The sequence below is a fragment of the Nylanderia fulva genome, unplaced genomic scaffold (genome assembly GCF_048542155.1).
Source record: "Nylanderia fulva isolate GAGA-0341 unplaced genomic scaffold, ASM4854215v1 Scaffold184, whole genome shotgun sequence".
Classification (NCBI taxonomy): Eukaryota; Metazoa; Arthropoda; class Insecta; order Hymenoptera; family Formicidae; genus Nylanderia; species Nylanderia fulva.
Window position 1 is genome coordinate 87,423 of NW_028190097.1, and position 18,778 is coordinate 106,200.

At 30.6% G+C, this 18,778-nt stretch overlaps 1 protein-coding gene and 1 non-coding gene across 4 annotated transcripts in view; both read left to right on the forward strand.

The window, feature by feature from the left end:
* The window catches only part of LOC114936736 (fatty acid synthase-like), a 74,480-nt gene that overhangs the window by 28,937 nt on the left and 26,765 nt on the right, over positions 1-18,778 (forward strand). For 2 of the 3 annotated variants that reach the window (XM_085481601.1, XM_085481603.1), the window contains 5 exons: positions 1,200-1,404; positions 1,824-1,984; positions 2,251-2,568; positions 2,654-3,135; positions 13,967-14,271. In XM_085481601.1, the coding sequence (XP_085337727.1) occupies positions 1,200-1,404; positions 1,824-1,984; positions 2,251-2,568; positions 2,654-3,135; positions 13,967-14,271 (1,471 nt within the window). The remainder of the gene's footprint in view (positions 1-1,199; positions 1,405-1,823; positions 1,985-2,250; positions 2,569-2,653; positions 3,136-13,966; positions 14,272-18,778) is intronic. The other variant, XM_085481602.1, reaches the window with a different exon arrangement.
* TRNAA-GGC (transfer RNA alanine (anticodon GGC)) lies at positions 16,982-17,054 on the forward strand. The gene has a single exon. It is a non-coding gene; the product is annotated as a tRNA-Ala (tRNA).

An 18,778-nucleotide genomic window follows, 5' to 3' on the forward strand; every position in this document is an offset into this window, starting at 1 on the left:
CGTATAATTGATAAGATGCAACATATTTGTTGGATATATGTACAAATATATATGTTGTATTTATGTGATGAGCCGAATTATATATTCTTAATATTGTAAAATTATTCTATTTTTTATTTATATTAATTTTTAGTTCTTATACGATTCTATATGTATTTACAACTTCAAGCGCAAATTGAAATTCAGCTCATATTACCTGGTGCTTTGGAAGCGAAATCTAATTATACAATTCTATATTAGTCCAGTAAAATTAGACTTTGACTTCATAAAAATTACAACCAAGTTGAATTTTTGTGGAAACTTTTATTTCGATGTTCTAAATAAAATCCTGAAAAGTACCCTTAATTTCATCCAGGACGCTTTTTTATGGGGATAAATGAGGGTAAGTTTTAGTTTTTTGCCATTATCTCGAAAACTATCAATTTTTAGAGAAAAATAGTTATTATCAAAATTATAACTCATAAAATTTCTTACAAAAAAGGTCATACTTTTTTTCGTGGAATTAACCATTTCGAAGATATAGAGCGAATTAAGTCTGAAAGAGAAAATGTGGACACCTATAATATTATATGTGATTAAGAGGTGCAAAAAAATTATACTAGAAATATTTTGTTGTCGAAAAAGATTTTTTAAGTATCTACAGAGAAACTAAAAGCTAAATATAATACTCTATCCTCGCGGTATGGAAAGGAGTATACGTATTTTTTACGAATAAAAACATTTCAATTTTACCGCACGTTTTACTCAAAACGATTAGTTGCACGAAAAAAAAGTAGAATGGCCTTTTTTGTAGAGAATTTTATGAGTTATAATTTTGAAAATAACTATTTTTCTCGAAAAATTGATAGTTTTTGAGATAATGACAAAAAACTAAAATTTACCCCCTTTTACCCCCCCCCCTCCATAAAAAAATGCCCTAGATGAAATTAAGGATACTTTCCAGGATTTCATTAGAACATCAAAATAAAGATCTCCACAAAAATTCAGCTTGGTCGTAATTTTTATGAAGTTTTGCTCTTTTTAAGTCTAATTTTACTATATGGGTTTGCAACTTTAATTTTTTATTGATACAAATTTCTACTTTTACTTGATGCTACGGTTGTGATATCATAATTTTTTAAGTACATTTTTATATGAATTTGCAACTTTAATTTTTTAATGGCCATATATAACAATATTATATTATAATATTTCTATAGGTACAGAGTCGATCGATAGATGTAGAATATATTTCTCTGCTACATCATATTCATAGCAGCAATATAGAAGGTCATTCCTACAGAGGATATATAATTGCTGGCTCTAAAATATCAGATAAAAAAATAGTTAAAATAGAACACAATTTGTGTAAAAGACCAATTTGCTTCATATTTTCTGGAATTGGATTTCAATGTCTTAATATGGGTTAGTAAATAAAATATTCTATTACAATACGTATAATTGATAAGATGCAACATATTTGTTGGATATTAACATTTAATAACTTTTGAATTATATACAAATGTTAATATTCTTGTAAATATTAAAACATAAGAAAATTACCAGTTATAATATTTCTAATTTGCAAATTTTGTAATTCTTTGAGTTACATTTATTAAATATAACAATTAAATTTTTATATAAACTAAACTAAAATATTGTATAATAATAATGTAAGAATAACGTACAAAATAAAAATAAATAATATCTAGTATTTATGTATGTTTAGATCAATTATGTAAAAATTAAATCATTTGTGTGTGTGATTCAACAACATTACGTAACAATATCATTATAATAATTAATAATTTTAATATCATTATATTCTTTTAAAATATTGGTAGGTCGAGCTTTAATGAAATTTCCACCATTTATTAAATCAATTCAAAAATGTGATATTGTTTTGAAATCTCACGGTATATGTGTCACAGATATTTTAGTAAGTGAACATAAAAATGTTCTCGACAACGTAGTCAATTTAATCGTAGGCCTTATTGGATTACAGGTATAAACATATATGTATAAATAAAATAGATTGTAATATGTTGCAGGATTTTTTGTATTACATACTTTTTATAAAACTTTATAAAACTAAAAATATCTTTAAAAATTAGTATTTCATAACAAGGTAAAGCTTTTTATAAGAAAACTGAAATTTATAAATCCTGTTACATATAGATAATTGTATGCAGAAATAGTGTTAAATACGTAATATTTTATAACATTTTATTCGATAAAAATAGAAAATTAGATGGTTTATATGTATTGCAGATTGGAATAGTTGATCTTTTAACAAGCATTGGTATCACTCCTGATATTATAATAGGTCAATCTATTGGCGAGTTGATTTGTGGATATACTGATGGATGTTTGACGGCGGAAGAAACTATCATGTTGGCATATTATGTCGGTTTAGCATTTCTTAAGTCAGAAATAATAGATGGCTTAATGGCTGAAATTAATCTCGATTTCGAGACTATGAAAAATATGTGTCCATTGGATATTGATGTAGCCTGTTATAATAGTTCCCATAATTGTATTGTGAGTGGACCAACAAACTCTGTAAGAGCATTTCTCGCTAAGCTACAGGTTTGAAAATAGTATACATAATATTTATCATGTTTATATATAATTATATAGAATTTAATAAATAGTAAAATTTATTGTTATTTAGAATAATAATGTTCTTGTAAAAGAAGTTTCCTCTGGAGGAATACCATTTCATAGTCGTTATGTCAGGCCCGCAAAACTTAAACTTTTGGAATATTTGAATCAAATATTGCCAGAGAAAGTGTCTCCGACTTCAAAATGGAATGTGTTCAGCATATCTACAGAATTATGTCTAGCAAAATATTATGCAAATTCTCTGGTAGACTCAGTGTTATTTTCAGAAGCTATGCGTTTTATTCCAAATAACGCAGTAACGATTGAGATAGCGCCGCACAACACGTTACAATACATTTTTAATGATTCCTTAAAAACAACAGTGACAAATATTGCGTTATACAAATTCTGTGAAAAACCAAATATTGAAATATTTTTAGATAGAATTGGAAAACTTTATAATACAGGATTACAACCGCAAATATTTAATTTATATCCAGAAGTAAAGTTTCCTGTAAGTCGTGGAACACCGATGATTTCTCACCTTGTAAGGTAAATTTTGTGTGAATAAGTAGCATAAATTCTTTTTATTATAAAATAGCAAAGATAGTAAAATTTCAAAATATCGAAAATTAAATTTTATTATTTTTAACGATTTAACATGATAAACAAGCTGAAACTAATATTTTAAATATTATATTTGTTGCGCAGAGTTATTCAGGTCTTTTATTCGTTAAGTATATACAGGGTGTTTCCGATATACATACACATCATTATATTGGGTTGTCTATCTGGTTACCGACAGGGGCATGCTTTATGAGAAAAGGAAGAAGTCGATTTTATCATTCTATATTACATACAGTAAACACTTGTGAAATTGGATAATCCCCTTTCTAAAAAAGGCATGTTATTGACATTGTCGTCGCTTTTCCGCAATGCTGATTGGCTGTCTCGATTTGCCGTTGTTATGCATTAGATTCATAGAATCGAGCAGCAGTTGAGCGGGTTAACAGTTTGACAGTTGTCAAAATAAAATTTATATATAAATTTTATATAAATATATTAAGATATTAATTATTTTTTGTTCTGCATTCGTGCGTATTCGTATACATTCAGAAGATCATATTTAATTTCATATAATGCTGTATGTGCTGTCATTCAACTTATATTGTCAAGAAAACAGCAGAGCTGAATGTAAGTAAGCGAATTTCCATTATATACATAATTTTAATTCGCCGAATTTTTATATCATACATAATTTTAATTCACCGTATTTCTATTATGTGCATAATACTAATTCCCGAATTTCTATTATGTATATGTATAATATTAGTTATCGAATTTCTCTTATATGTACAAACGTACATATATTTAAATCATCGCATTCTATCATATACATATAATATGATTTTAATTCATCGAATTTCTATTATGTACAGAATATTAATTCTCGAATTTCTATTATTTAAGTACATAATTTTAATTCACCGAATATCTATTATGTATATATAATTATAATTCCTGTATTTTTATTATATACATAATAAATATTCGGCAAATTAATATTATGTACATAAATAATCAAATTCTTGATGTTGCCAGTCAATATATTTAAAAGGATAAATAATTTTTACGACCGATATTGGCTAATAAATACAATATTTAATAATCACCACCACGTTTCGACCATGGGTTTTGGTCCTTATCAAGTATATTTAAAATTAAAAACCGTATACATATTATCCCAGATAGCACAAGCTATTCAAAAGAACTCATTTGTATGTCACCAATTTTGAGTTCCTTTTCAAATACATATAGAATTCATTTTGTAAAATGAATTCTATGTGTATTTGAAAAGGTACTCAAAATTGGTGACATACAAATGAATTATTTTCGAATAGCTTGTACTATCTGGGATGCGAACGAAACTTCTTGTCACACTATGATAATCGATGATAAGAAGTTTTGTTTGTATAATATGTATATACGGTTTTTAATTTTAAGTACACTTGATAATGACCAAAACCCATGGTCGAAATGTTGTGGTGATTATTAAATATTTATTAGCCAGTACCGTAAAAATTATTTATCCCATTATGTACATAATAGAAATCCGACGAATTAAAATAATGCTCATAATAGAAATTCGGTAACTAAAATTATGTACATAATAGAAATTCGAGAATTAAAATTTTGTACATATTAGAAATTCAACAAATTAAAATTATATATATATATATATATAATAATTATATATATTAAGATTATATATAGCGTTAATGTAATACATAATAAAAATTCGGGAATTAAAATTATATCCCTTTTTAAAAAGAGTATTCCCGCAAATATTGTTGCCGCTTTTCTGCGGTGCTGATTGTTTCTCGAGTCGCTTTGTTGTTAAACTGAAAGTATCAAGCAACTGTCATCGCGAGATTAATAATTTGACAATTAAAATAAAAAGAAAAACAATATCAATAGCGCGCGCGAAACGCGCGTTGTGTTGTCTAATATAGACAAAATTTATATTTAATAATATAGATAAAAAATGTAAGTAAAAACTAAAAAGAGATAGCAAATTTTGCCCATTTTTGGGACCTGAAATTTCAAACTTTTTTTCATGGCAAATAGTACTATTAGATAAAACATTAATCCCAGTAAAATTTCAAGATGAGCATAGACATGGTTCCGGAGACACAAGGAGGAAAGTGATGATTTTTAGCCAGTTATATGAGAAATTATCACTTTCACTTCTTCATATCTAAGGAACCGAGCCTGTTCATCTTGAAACTCTAGGATTAATGTCTCATCATATAGTACTATTTGGCATAAAAAAAGTTTAAAATTTGAGGTCTTAAAATACGATCCTATAAAATGGGTGAAAAAACAGGTCTTTTGCCATCACTTTTTTTACTAAAATTTTACTAAAAAATATTTTTTATTTAAATAAAAACTTTTGATCTCGGCTCAAATTATTGTGTTACAATAAAAATGAAGCCTGTGCGGATGTCATGCACAAAATTAATAAATTGAAATGAGATCTCAAATAAAACTCATTTATTAAATTCTAATTTTTTATTTATCTTTAAGGGGATGCTGCCATTGTTCTGTTTTACTGACATTAAATTAGATTAGGTTCACTTTTTATTGAATATACAGATTGAAAAATTCTTCACAATAAAAATACTGATAATAATGAATAGGGAGCGCTGTCCGGCACTAATTTTTGCTGTTTTATGCCTCGACATCGATTTTGCATGCAAATATACATACATAATTAATTCAAATACGAATCTTTTGATACAGACTTTTAATCTCATTTTTATTACTTATGTATTATTCTTTTATGTCATCTCTATTAAGAGCGTCATATTTTGTGCATAAATAAACTGCAGAACTTTTGTATTAAATAAGTATTGTTATGAGCTAATGCAAGAAACCGATATAAAAACTGTAATTTATTAATACATGTTTGCTAGTTTTTTCAATATATCATAATAAGATTTGCTAAGCAACTCGGTATCTTTATTTAGGTTTAACCCAGTTTTTTGTTCCTTAATGTGTAACATCTCGGGAGTCTTCTATGATAATTAGTTTCACTGTCTAAAATTTTAACGTTGTCCCAATCAAAAGAATGATGTTCATTTGATATGTGATCAGAGATTACCGAATATCTTGTCGAATTTAACTTCATGTTGTTAACGTGTTCTTTCATTCTAGTCTGCAATTGTCTCTTCGTTTGGCCCACATAAGAAGCGTTGCAATCTTTACAATTGATCTTATAGACTACATTTGACGTACATGGGTGTTCATTTTTATCTTTTTGCGACTTAATAATTTTATCGAGTTTATTGATACATCTGTATCCTGTTATGAGTTCCGTATTTTTTACCAAAGAGACAATTATTTCTGAAATTTTATTGATATATGGGATAACAAAGAATTTTTTTGGTACTGATTCTTTTTCTGAATTGCCTATTTGTCTTTTACTGTGTCTATTTAAGATACTTTTTTTGGAAATAAGATGCCGTATCCAATGGTTGATTTTATTAAAAATGAGATCCAGGGGATAACCGTTGCTTCTTAATATGTCAATAATTAATATCAAGTTTTTATTAAAAAGTTGTGGATGTGATAATAGTAAACATCTATCAACTAAGTTATAAATTATGCCGATCTTATACTGACGTTTTGTAATTTGACTCAACACGACATGCACTAATTCGACGATAAAATTGCGACTTACAATCACTTATGATCATCTACTTTTAATTCCTATAGTGAAGAAGACTGCGTGCGGTCGAAACGTTTGTACTGTATTATCTTATATAGAATAAATACTTAGTTTATATTATCTAATAATGCTCGATTAGTTGGCTTTTTTATATACTAAATATTGTTTTAATTAATTGACGACCGAATACACGGTTTTAATATTTTGTAATTTATTCACTTTTATTGGTTTTTATACAAAATTACAACGCTCCCCGTTCATTCTTATCAGTACTTTAATTGTGGAGAATTTTTCAATCTGTATAGTCAATAAAAAGAAAAGCCCTTGAACTCAAAGTCGGTAAAACAGTCATGGTCAGTCCCTTAATATCATTTTTATCTATAAATATAATAAGTCATGTAATAAATTTTATCTATAAATATAATAAGTTATATAATAAATTTTATCTATTAATATAACAAGTCATATAATAAATTTATATTAAATATAATAAGTTATAATAAATGTTATCACCATTTTCCTTTAAATATAGAGCAATTCTAGGCATGAAATTTTCTTTTAGCATAAGATGAGTGATTTCTGGATACGCGTTACAAATTCTGTATTTAAGAGTTTCTGCATTTTCCGGCAGGGTTTCATAAATTTTATTTTTTGAGAAGTTCCACACAAAAAATCTATTGACGTGAGGGCCAAAAGAGAAGTGTGGGCAGTATGTCCATCTTGTTGGAACATCATTTCTATTTTATTGGCCAGTGGCACATCTTCTAGAAATTCATTGAGCCGATAGAGCAGAAAATCCGCATAATAATGTGCAGTCACATTGCCCTGAATAAATTCAAGACCAATAATGAAATCCCCTATCATTCCCAGCCACATATTCACAGTTCATCTGCCTTAAATGTTTTTTGTGCAATGTGGATTGTGCTCTGCATAATGATGTTCAATATGTCTGTTTATGCATCCATTGCTTCTGAAAATTGCTTCATCAGACCACAGAATATATTTTTTTAAAATATATTACTTCCAGCATTATTGAAATTCACCTGCTTAAATTAAGTAAGTTAATATTACGACAGAACTGTAAATGAACACAACATTTGGTATGTGTTGCAAGAAATTTTTTTAAATAAACTTACATGTTTAATAATCTATTCACAAAAATTTAAACGTCGCTTCATATCATCAGGTATAAGCTTTTGTATTGTATGTTGTTTAAATGGATACCAATCCAAGAAAGGTGTTTATTAATTTTATGAACGGTAATATGGTTTATATTTAAAACTTTGACAATTGCTCTTGTGCTTGTATGAGGATTTGCCGTAAGAGTCTCTTGAACGGCATTAACTATCTCCTGCTTCTTTTGCAAAACATTGATACGCTTGCCTTTGGTTCTTCGGACACTCGTCATAAATAAGAATCATATTTGTTAATCCTTCAAATCAAATCCGTTAATTCTTCAAACAAATAACGAGGTTCCATCTTAATCTTTCTATAACTTTCACGCCAATAACTTTTCTTATATATAAAACAATTTTTCTTCTGATCGTTTTTTGCTTGTAAACAAAAACAATAAAGCAGAAAACGATTGCAAGAAAAATTGTTTTTTGTTTAAGAGAAGTTATTAGCGTAAAAGTCATAGAGAGATTAAGACGGAACCTCGTTATCCGTTTGAAGGATTAACGGAAATGATTCTTATTTATAACGAGGGTCAGAAGAACCAAAGGCAAGCAGTTGCACTTTACACTGAAAGATTTTCGGATTTATGACACCCTGTCAGAAAATGCGGAAATTCTTAAAAATAGAATTTGTAACGCGTGTGCAGAGATCACTCCTCTTATGCTAAAATAAGCGAGAGAAAATTTCATGCGTAGAATTGCCCTATGTTTAGAGAAAAATAGTGGTAACATCGGACATTTATTATAAAATTATTATATTTAAAAATTTATTATATGACTTACTATATTTAATATAAATTTATTATATGACTTATTATATATAGATATAGATAAAAAATATATATTAAAATTAATATATAATAATATATATTAATAATAAATATTATATAAATATATATATATTATATAAATATATATTATATAAATATATACAGGGTTTGTCCGGAAAGTAATGCGTCGCATTTTTTTGTGACGCGACTATACATCGCAGAGCGATGGGACCGGTTGGGGAGGAAGGGGGGTACCCTTAGCTTTCCAACGGTAGGTCGCTCAATTGTTTCCATGCGCTTGGAGGGTTAGGGCGGCTTATTCTGTGAACCTCTGCTTAGTGGTCGCGTCGAACTTGTGATGGAGAGAACGATAGAGCAACGCTATGCGATAAAGTTTGTTATTACGGCCTACCTGACCCGGATCGGTGTGGCAACGGTGCCGCAGCCGCCCTACAGTCCCGACTTGGCCCCGGCGGACTTTTTTTTATTTCCTCGGCTGAAAAGGGAGCTCAAAGGACAACAGCTCGAGTCGGTTGACAACGTACAAGCTACTTCGACGGCCTCCCTGAACAGCATCCCAGTCAAGGAGTTCCAGAAATCTTATGACGCATGGAAATCGCGTTGGCAAAAATGTATTGACGCAGAAGGGTCATACTTCGAACAATTTTAAGTTGTTTTACCTATGCGATCAATAAATTCTTTTTTAAAAAAATGCGACGCATTACTTTCCGGACAAACCCTGTATATATTAAAGATAAATTAAAACATACTTTTTAGTAAAATTTTACTTGTTATTTTATCTATATTATTAAATATATATTTTATTTATATTATCCATTTTCACAAGTGTTCAGATGTATAGAGTATGTATAGAGTGATAAAGTCGACTTCTTCCTTTTCTCATAAAGCATACTCCTGTCAGTAAACAGATAAGCAACCCGACATAATGATGTGTATGTATCAAAAACACCTTGTACAGATATACTTGAAAAAGAGCTGTATCTTTAGTAGAATGTAACTAAAATACAAAAATAATTACGCGATATTACAATGATGCACGTGATGTGATAGAACGAACCGGAAGAAAGAAAGAACATTATATTACAGCGTCTTTCTCGGCTAGTCTCTGAGCGGTCCGTTTTCCTTTATTACATGTGGCTTGCATGTTCGAACATAGAAGATCCTTAAAGTGCTTTCAAGCGCCATATTCAATACTCCCACTCGCTGATATGTTTACTGCAACTGACTTCCGATTATCCTCAAAAAGCTTCTTTTATTGCGATTTTGTAAATATATCTGCAAGTTGTTTGTTGCTGCTTATATGCTCGACATCGACTATTTCATTCTTAAGTAACTCGCGCGTATAAAAAAATTTTTACGTCGATGTACTTGGTTTTGCGGTAGGTCGGATTTTTAATGAGTTTTTCAGCTGCTGCGTTGTCATAATATAAATTAGTTGGTTCATTTTGATTCCAACTCCTTTAGTAGTCGTCTGATCCATACAATTTCTTTTCCTGCATCATGTGCCGCTACATACTCAGCATCCGTAGTGGACGTTGCAACGATACCTACGATATCTTGTTTGCGTGAGAACCAAGTGATTGAGCCATCTTTGAGTAGCAGCACAACGCCGCTAGTACTTCTTCACGTATTGACACAATTAGCCCAATCTGTGTCTGAATAATGATTCCGATGTCCGTTGTTCTAGCTAGATATCTCAATGCACGCTTACCAGCGTTCCAATATTTATTAGTTGGTGAGTCCAGAAATTTTGAAAGAGTTGTCACTGAATATGCTAAATCTGGCCGTATCACGACCTCCAAGTACATTAAAGACCCAACCAACTGTCGATATGTAGAATTTTCATTCATGTTAGTCTTCAATGTATCTACAGGAGTAGCTACTGAATATATTACAGTTTGTTATTCCAAACATCTCAAGTATGGCTTTTGCATATGCAGTCTGCATCAAACAAATGGTGTCCTTTTCACGATTGCGAATGATTTCCACATCTAAATAATGTTGCATTAACCAAACTAAAATTCAAGGTTATGAGTTTAAATTGATCAAACCAAAATTATTCTCAAATTGTTGTTGCATTGCCTTCATTAACTTATTGATTTTCAATTTTGCTTTTTTCAAATACCATCGTCGACATATAGTGCAACTAACAGTTCACCATTATTTGAAGCGTACACACAGGAATCTACATTTGTCTGTTTGAGACCAAATTCTCTCATAAAGCTGTCAAATTTTGCATGCTATTGACATGGCACTTGTCGAAAATCATGAAAGATCTTGTTTAGAAGACACACGATTTGTACCATTGTTAAATCCATCTGGTTGCTCCATATAGATTGTCGGTAAGGTTACCATATAAAATGTCTTGACATTAAGTTGAACGATTTCAAAATTCTTCATCGCTGCCACAACTATAATATATGTACTAAATCGAATCGTGCTACTGGTGAAAATGTTTCTGAGAACTCAATACCTGGTTTCTTGAAAACAGCTTTTGACAACAAGTTTCCTTGTGCCGATGAACACTTCCGTCTGATTTGGTTTTCAAATAAAAGACCCATTCATTACGAATTAGCTTGTGATCTTTTGATGATTCCACAAGCGTCCATTGCATTCAAACGAGTTGAGTTTATCTGCCATTGCTGTCTCTTACTTCTTCGGATCTGGTGATCTCTTCGCTTCTTCAACTGTTGTTGGCAGTTCAATATTTGCAATGAATGCATTTGTGCATAATATGTATGCTAGCCATTGATAAAAAAACTGCGTTTTACTACGCGATTAATTTGCAATACTGTCGGCTTTAATTTTGACCACGAGCTTTTTATATTTCTTGCACGATTTCTCATCTGCTTTCTTTTCATTGCACTTATTTTCGGATTCAACGTCTTCCCGTGTCGTTTCTAAGTCGTCTTTGTCATCTTTATATGTCAAGTCTGAGTCATTTTTGTCATCTGGCATGACAATTTTTACCATTTACTATGATTGAGGTTCAACTATAATGATATCTTTCCGGACTATAACATGTCGAGTGCCTGATTGCCATAGTTGATATGTCTTGTATTCATAGCCAATAATTCGCATTTCTTCAGATTTTAGATCAAACTTTGATCTTTTTTCTTCATTGATTAGAGCATAGATTGTGCTGCTGTAAATCCGTAAATGTTTAATATCTGGCTTACGTCTAGTAAAAGCTTCTTGTGAAGCCTTATTGTTTAGTCATTTCAATGGAATGCAGTTACGAATTTTCGCAGCTACCGTTACTGCCTCTGCCCATAATCCACGTGGTAAGTCTGCACCTGTAAGCATCGCTTTAGCCATCTCAACTATTGTTCGATTCTGATGTTTCATGAATTTTGACCTTTAACTGCTGTATAAGCTGACCAATATGCAAGTATTAGCAACTTGCTGTACGTTTGATTTATTTCAGTCGATTTACTTTGTGAATTGCTTTTTCGTAATTCAGGTTTTATATTTGCGACAATCCTTTCAAAAATGTCCAGGCTTAACATTCAAAGCATTTACTTTTGCTTCGTGATTTTTTGTCAGTGTTTGGCTTCGTATCATTATCTGGTTTTTGTGATTTTGTGAGCAACACATCGCCGCTGTCTTACTTGCTGCTGGATTCTTCTCTTCGTGATTCAATTCAGTACCAATTGTTAACAAATGTCATCAAACTTTATCGTTCTATTATTTGCTGCTTGTATGTAATACGTTTCACGAAATGTATCAAATTCGCAAATAAATTGTTGATTAGCTTTGCTACCAGTGTTGCGTTACAGATTCTCTCTCAACTATACCTTCGAGTTGTTAAACAATGACCACTAATTTAGAACAGTAACTTTGAAAAGATTGTCTATCCTTAAACTTTATGGCATGCAGTGCCTGATTCAATAAATATTTATTTGCTTCGTGTTCATCTCCTAAAGTGATTTTAATTTTGTGAATATCGCTTTTGAAGAATTACATTTTCGTATCTCCGAATGATCATCGTCACTTAAGCCGCCCGACAAAATACGCACTGCCTTTGCGTTTTTTTGTCATTCTTTTATTTCTTTTGGTTTTCCGCTTATCGGATATATCTCAATACTGTTCACGATCTCATATACACCAACAATCTTGAAGGAGATGATAACTTCCATCGTTGTACGATGCTTTCGTCAAAACAGGAACACGCAGATCTTTGAGAGTCGATTTTCTATTATTCTTTGTTAGTTTTTACCAATGGATTATCAAAAGAGTATGCAATATTACTCGAATATTACTCGAGACACGAATCTAATCTCTAACGTAATCAACACTCAAAAATACACCCTGGGTCCATAATCTGTTGCGCAGAGTTATTTATTGATGGTTAAATATGCACAGATAAACTTGAAAAAGAGCTATATTTTTATTAGAATGTAACTAATATACAAGAATAATTACGCAATATTTCAATGACGCAAGTAATGTAAAAGCACGAACCGGAAGAGAAAAAAATTGTATTAAAGCGCCTATCGACTAACTCTTTGAATGGACTGTTTACCTCTGTTACACGCGGCTTTTATGTGTGAACATTTTAAGCGCTACATTTAACAGTATTTGTTATTGATTTCGTCATTGCTTTGATAAGCCATTAGTTCAGAAATACACATCCCTAATTTACACTAATAATCATTTTTAATAATTTTTAATTTGATGGGTTTATAATTTTACTCGTTGGCTGCTTTCACTTTTACTTACATTATTTACATTTATCGTTTTAGAAGATATCTCAAAAATGGAATTAAAACATATATATTTTTTATATATTTTTATATTTTTTATATTTTATATTTTTATATTACATATATTTTTATTCCTAACCTAATTTAGATTATAATGAATTCATTTGTGATTTGTATAAATACGTTTGTTCTTATTGCTTTTTCTTCGTTTTTATTTATTTTTAAGATAGAAAATTCGCTGTGAGAGCCTGATTCTTAGCAATTCGCTAAGATAAGTCGCTAAGATAAATCGAGGAACAATCTCTTATCTTAGCGACTTATCTTAGCAAATTGCTAAGAATCAGGCTCTCACAACGAATTTTCTATCTTATTATTAGAATAAGGGCCAAGTTATTAATATCATTTATTTTTTATGTTTCGAACATTTTGTTTTTCATTATTTTGTTTTATATATTGTTGAATTAATAACATGCATTGAAGATGGGATCATTCCGAAGATTGGTATACTTATCATCATACTGGACAAAGGAAACTTAACGAAAGAGAAGCAATTGTTACTATAAATATAACAGATGAAGAATTGATATATATGACCGGTCATGTCATTAATGGAAAAAATTTATTTCCGGCTACAGGATATCTTTTACTTATATGGCAAATGATCGGCTGGTTAAAAAAACAACATCATTTCAATATACCAGTTGTATTTGAAGATGTCTATTTTCTACGCTCTACGATTTTATCACCACAAAGTCCAGTCAATTTAACTCTTATGATCCAGAAAGGTAACTTATGCAACTAAATTATTTTTGTAAATATAACTGTAAACAAAAATTAAATAATTTTACATAAAATATGATAAAAAAGAAAATGAGTTGAGCTAGATAAATTTAGAAAAAATTTGCATTCAATAAACCATTAGCTGTTTACCAATAAATTTATAGCAGATTTAAACAGAAATTGCATTATATTGACACTAACTGTATTAAGCTTATAAGCATTCTATTGACAAAGTTAGTAAAAATAATATAATTATAATCTATTTGATTTTTACTAAATTTATAATAAATTGTATTGTAAATTTGTTTAATTAGTACCAGAAAGATACGTTTTCAGGAAGATCATTTTTCTCTAGTTATTCACAATGTCACAAAATCGGAATAATCTACAACTTAGTGGATAGACGTTTATTACTATCACACCCACAATTTTCAATAAAAATTTGAAATTAATTATTAACATATTAATAAGCAACAGTTACCCCGCAGACCTCACTTTTAATAAAATTAATCATTGGATAGGACATCTTATTTCCACAAAAAGCATTACAAAAAAATGAACATAAGACAAACAAAAAAAATTGTTGAAAAAGAGCTAAAAAACTAACTCATCAACTAAAAAACTGTTTGTCATTCCGTATATCAATAAGATCTCAGAAATAATTGTCTTCTCGATAAAAAATACAGACTTTTTAGTAAGCTATAGATGTCTTAACTTGATAGAATTATTAAGATACATAAAGATAAAAATGAACGCCCATTTACTTCAAATGTAGTGTATAAGATCAATTCCAATGAATACAATGCATCCTACGTAGTCAAACAAAGAGACGATTACATGCTAGAATGAGAGAACACATAAATAATATCAGATTCGATTCGACGAGATACTCAGTAATTTTAGAACACATAATAAAAGAAGACCATACATTCGACTGAGAGAATGTGAAGATTTTGGATGAGGAAATTAATTATTATAAAAAACTCATTTCTGAGATGCTATACAAGGAACAAAAAAAAACGGGTTAAATTTAAATAAAGATACTGAGTTATTCAGCGAATCTTATTATGATATTTTGGAAAAATTAACAAACATTAAATAGGAAAATATACAAGACAAAAAGGTCATCAACATTCTAGGCATACTAACCGTATACAATATATAAACACACATATTTTGAGATTACATATTGTTACGAGAATTAGCGAGAATGCGCGTGTTAAAGTAATGCAACACTTTCATTGAAGTTCAGGAAGTTTATTACAATATAATTAACTGAAAACAAGAGATACATAGTAACTCGCGATTGAGTAATTCGTATGCAATAGCGACAAGAAAAATCAGCTCGAACGGTCGATAGCTAACTGTGTCGTTTTACCGAACATTGAAACGAAGGATCCGTCAGCTGATTTGAACGTTGCGAGGCTCGGCGCGGCGCACGATAAAACGCGCGAGGGACGAAAAAATATAAACACATAGAAGAAACAGCCGCTGCACGGCCTTCGTAGAAAATCAATAAATTTAAAGACCCAAATAAATTCAAAATACATAGATAGATTTAATCGATGAAATATACTTTAAATGGTAATTGTCGTAAGACGAATTGATATAAAAAATAGAAATAAAAGGTCTCATCATACCGTCCATTTTTTAATAAACTATCAAGAAGAACGACACACAAGTAAGCGTACGAATTATGTAAGGATATCTTTTATAACACTCAAAATATTATTAATCTTTATTCATCATTCACAGTGCCTATCAGAATTAACAATTTCTCGCATATAAACGACGAAATTTTTCGGGATTTATTTGACATCTCAAACAAACAATCACATCAGAACAAATACACTAACAACATTTTGGATTTAACACATTGTAATACATATAAATTCCTCATTATCAAAATCTTCGACTTAAAGTAACGAAATACTATAATAATTTTTAAGATTAAGATATTTATTGTATGAATATATATTAGTATTTTTAAAGCCACAATCTCCACTTGATTCCTCTCGACCAATAGAGCCAAACGCGATGTTATTGCGACAATTATGAAGGAAAGAACATTTTTGGAAAGGAATTTGAATCCTATGGTTGGGATCTCAAAAATTCCCCCTGTTCCTTCTCTTAACATCCCCTGTAAAGAAATAGGCGAGAAAAATATTGGTCCGAAAGTCGGCTGAATCGGGACTCGAACCTGAGACCTTTCGCTTTCCGGGCGACTGCTCTAAATCCACTGAGCTATTCAGACACTTACGAATAAATACTTTTCTCAATGTTTATACCCCCCACCCCCCAAAGCGTCGTAATTAGGTCCAGACGCGACAAACAATAATGCGAATACTTATTTAGTCAGCTCTTTTAATTTTTAAAGCCACAATCTCCACTTGATTCCTCTCGACCAATAGAGCCAAACGCGATGTTATTGCGACAATTATGAAGGAAAGAACATTTTTGGAAAGGAATTTGAATCCTATGGTTGAGATCTCAAAAATTCCCTCTGTTCCTTCTCTTAACATCCCCTGTAAAGAAATAGGCGAGAAAAATATTGGTCCGAAAGTCGGCTGAATCGGGACTCGAACCTGAGACCTTTCGCTTTCCGGGCGACTGCTCTAAATCCACTGAGCTATTCAGACACTTACGAATAAATACTTTTCTCAATGTTTATACCCCCCACCCCCTAAACATTGAGAAAAGTATTTATTCGTAAGTGTCTGAATAGCTCAGTTGGAAGAGCAGTCGCCCGGCAAGCGAAAGGTCTCGGGTTCGAGTCCCGATTCAGCCGACTTTCGGACCAATATTTTTCTCGCCTATTTCTTTACAGGGGATGTTAAGAGAAGGAACAGGGGGAATTTTTGAGATCCCAACCATAGGATTCAAATTCCTTTCCAAAAATGTTCTTTCTTTCATAATTGTCGCAATAACATCGCGTTTGGTTCTATTGGTCGAGAGGAATCAAGTGGAGATTGTGGCTTTAAAAATTAAAAGAGCTGACTAAATAAGTATTCGCATTATATATTAGTATGTTTTGTATTATACACTGAATAAAATTTAGTTTGTTATTACAACACCTTAAAGAATTAGCTCGATAAATTGGCCTTTTAAATATATTAATTTGTTTGGAATAATACACGAGCGAATAAGAATTTTGTCTTTTAATATTGTTTAATTTACATTTTATTTTTATTTCTATTATTCGAGTTATCGTGTTATGTTGTATGCCGCGGAAAACGGCACTAAGGTTGCGCCAAATTTAAAAATGGGAATCCTAGGCGTTACAGATATGGTGCCGTGATTAACAAAGAGTGTAGCTTCGTTTTGAATTATACCTTTATTTTGGCGTAATTAATCTGTAATATATATAATCAAAATAATTGAACAAAGGCCTTTTTTTCGAGCAAATTTTTTGACAATTAATTTATTATTGAAAAATCATACACTGCGGAACGTTTCGAACATTTACTTATGTCATCTTCAGCCGCTAATCCTTACGAAATACTACAAATTTAATTATGAACAATTATTGTTATAATTTCGACGATACATTACTTTATAAAAAAATTTTTGTATATATATTACGTTAAAAAATAACATGAAAATATGTATAATAACTCCATAAATACGTACATAACACGACAAATCAGTCATTAGTCAGTTATTAGTCATGACAATTAAAAACACAATTGGTGTACATGTCGTTCAATATATAAAAATATTATTCACTTATGTCAAAGCATGGGTATAACGACTCTATCGAGGTATTACTTAAAATAAAGTTTATTCGTTAGCTAGGTCACATTTATATAACTATATAAACTGTCTAAGATCTGATATCAACATTACATTTGACATTCGCGTATACAATTAATCAAGGGAATATATCTAGATATTCACTGTCCTCTGTAGCGTTTAACCCATTTTTCTGTAACTTAATATGTATTATAATGAAAATACTTATTGAGTCAGCTCTTTTAATTTTTAAAGCCACAATCTCCACTTGATTCATCTCGACCAATAGAGCCAAACGCGATGTTATTGCGACAATTATGAAAGAAAGAACATTTTGAAAAGGAATTTGAATCCTATGGTCCCGATTCAGCCGACTTTTGGACCAATAGTATTTTTCTCGCCTATTTCTTTACAGGGGATGTTAAGAGAAGAAACAGGGGGAATTTTTGAGATCCTAACCATAGGATTCAAATTCCTTTTCAAAATGTTCTTTCTTTCATAATTGTCGCAATAACATCGCGTTTGGCTCTATTGGTCGAGAGGAATCAAGTGGAGATTGTGGCTTTAATATGTATTGTTTCTGAAATTAATCTTTTATAGTAATTTTTCTCAAAATCTAGAATCTGCGATCTAGATTTAGATCAGTTAAAATGTATTTGGCTACTCTTGATTAGCGACTGCCTCGAGCGTGTTTCTTGTTCGGTTTTTATAGCTGAATTTTAGAATCATTTGATTGGAGTGGATGCCTGGTAACAGGCCCTCTCGGTCGAAGTCCCGGAT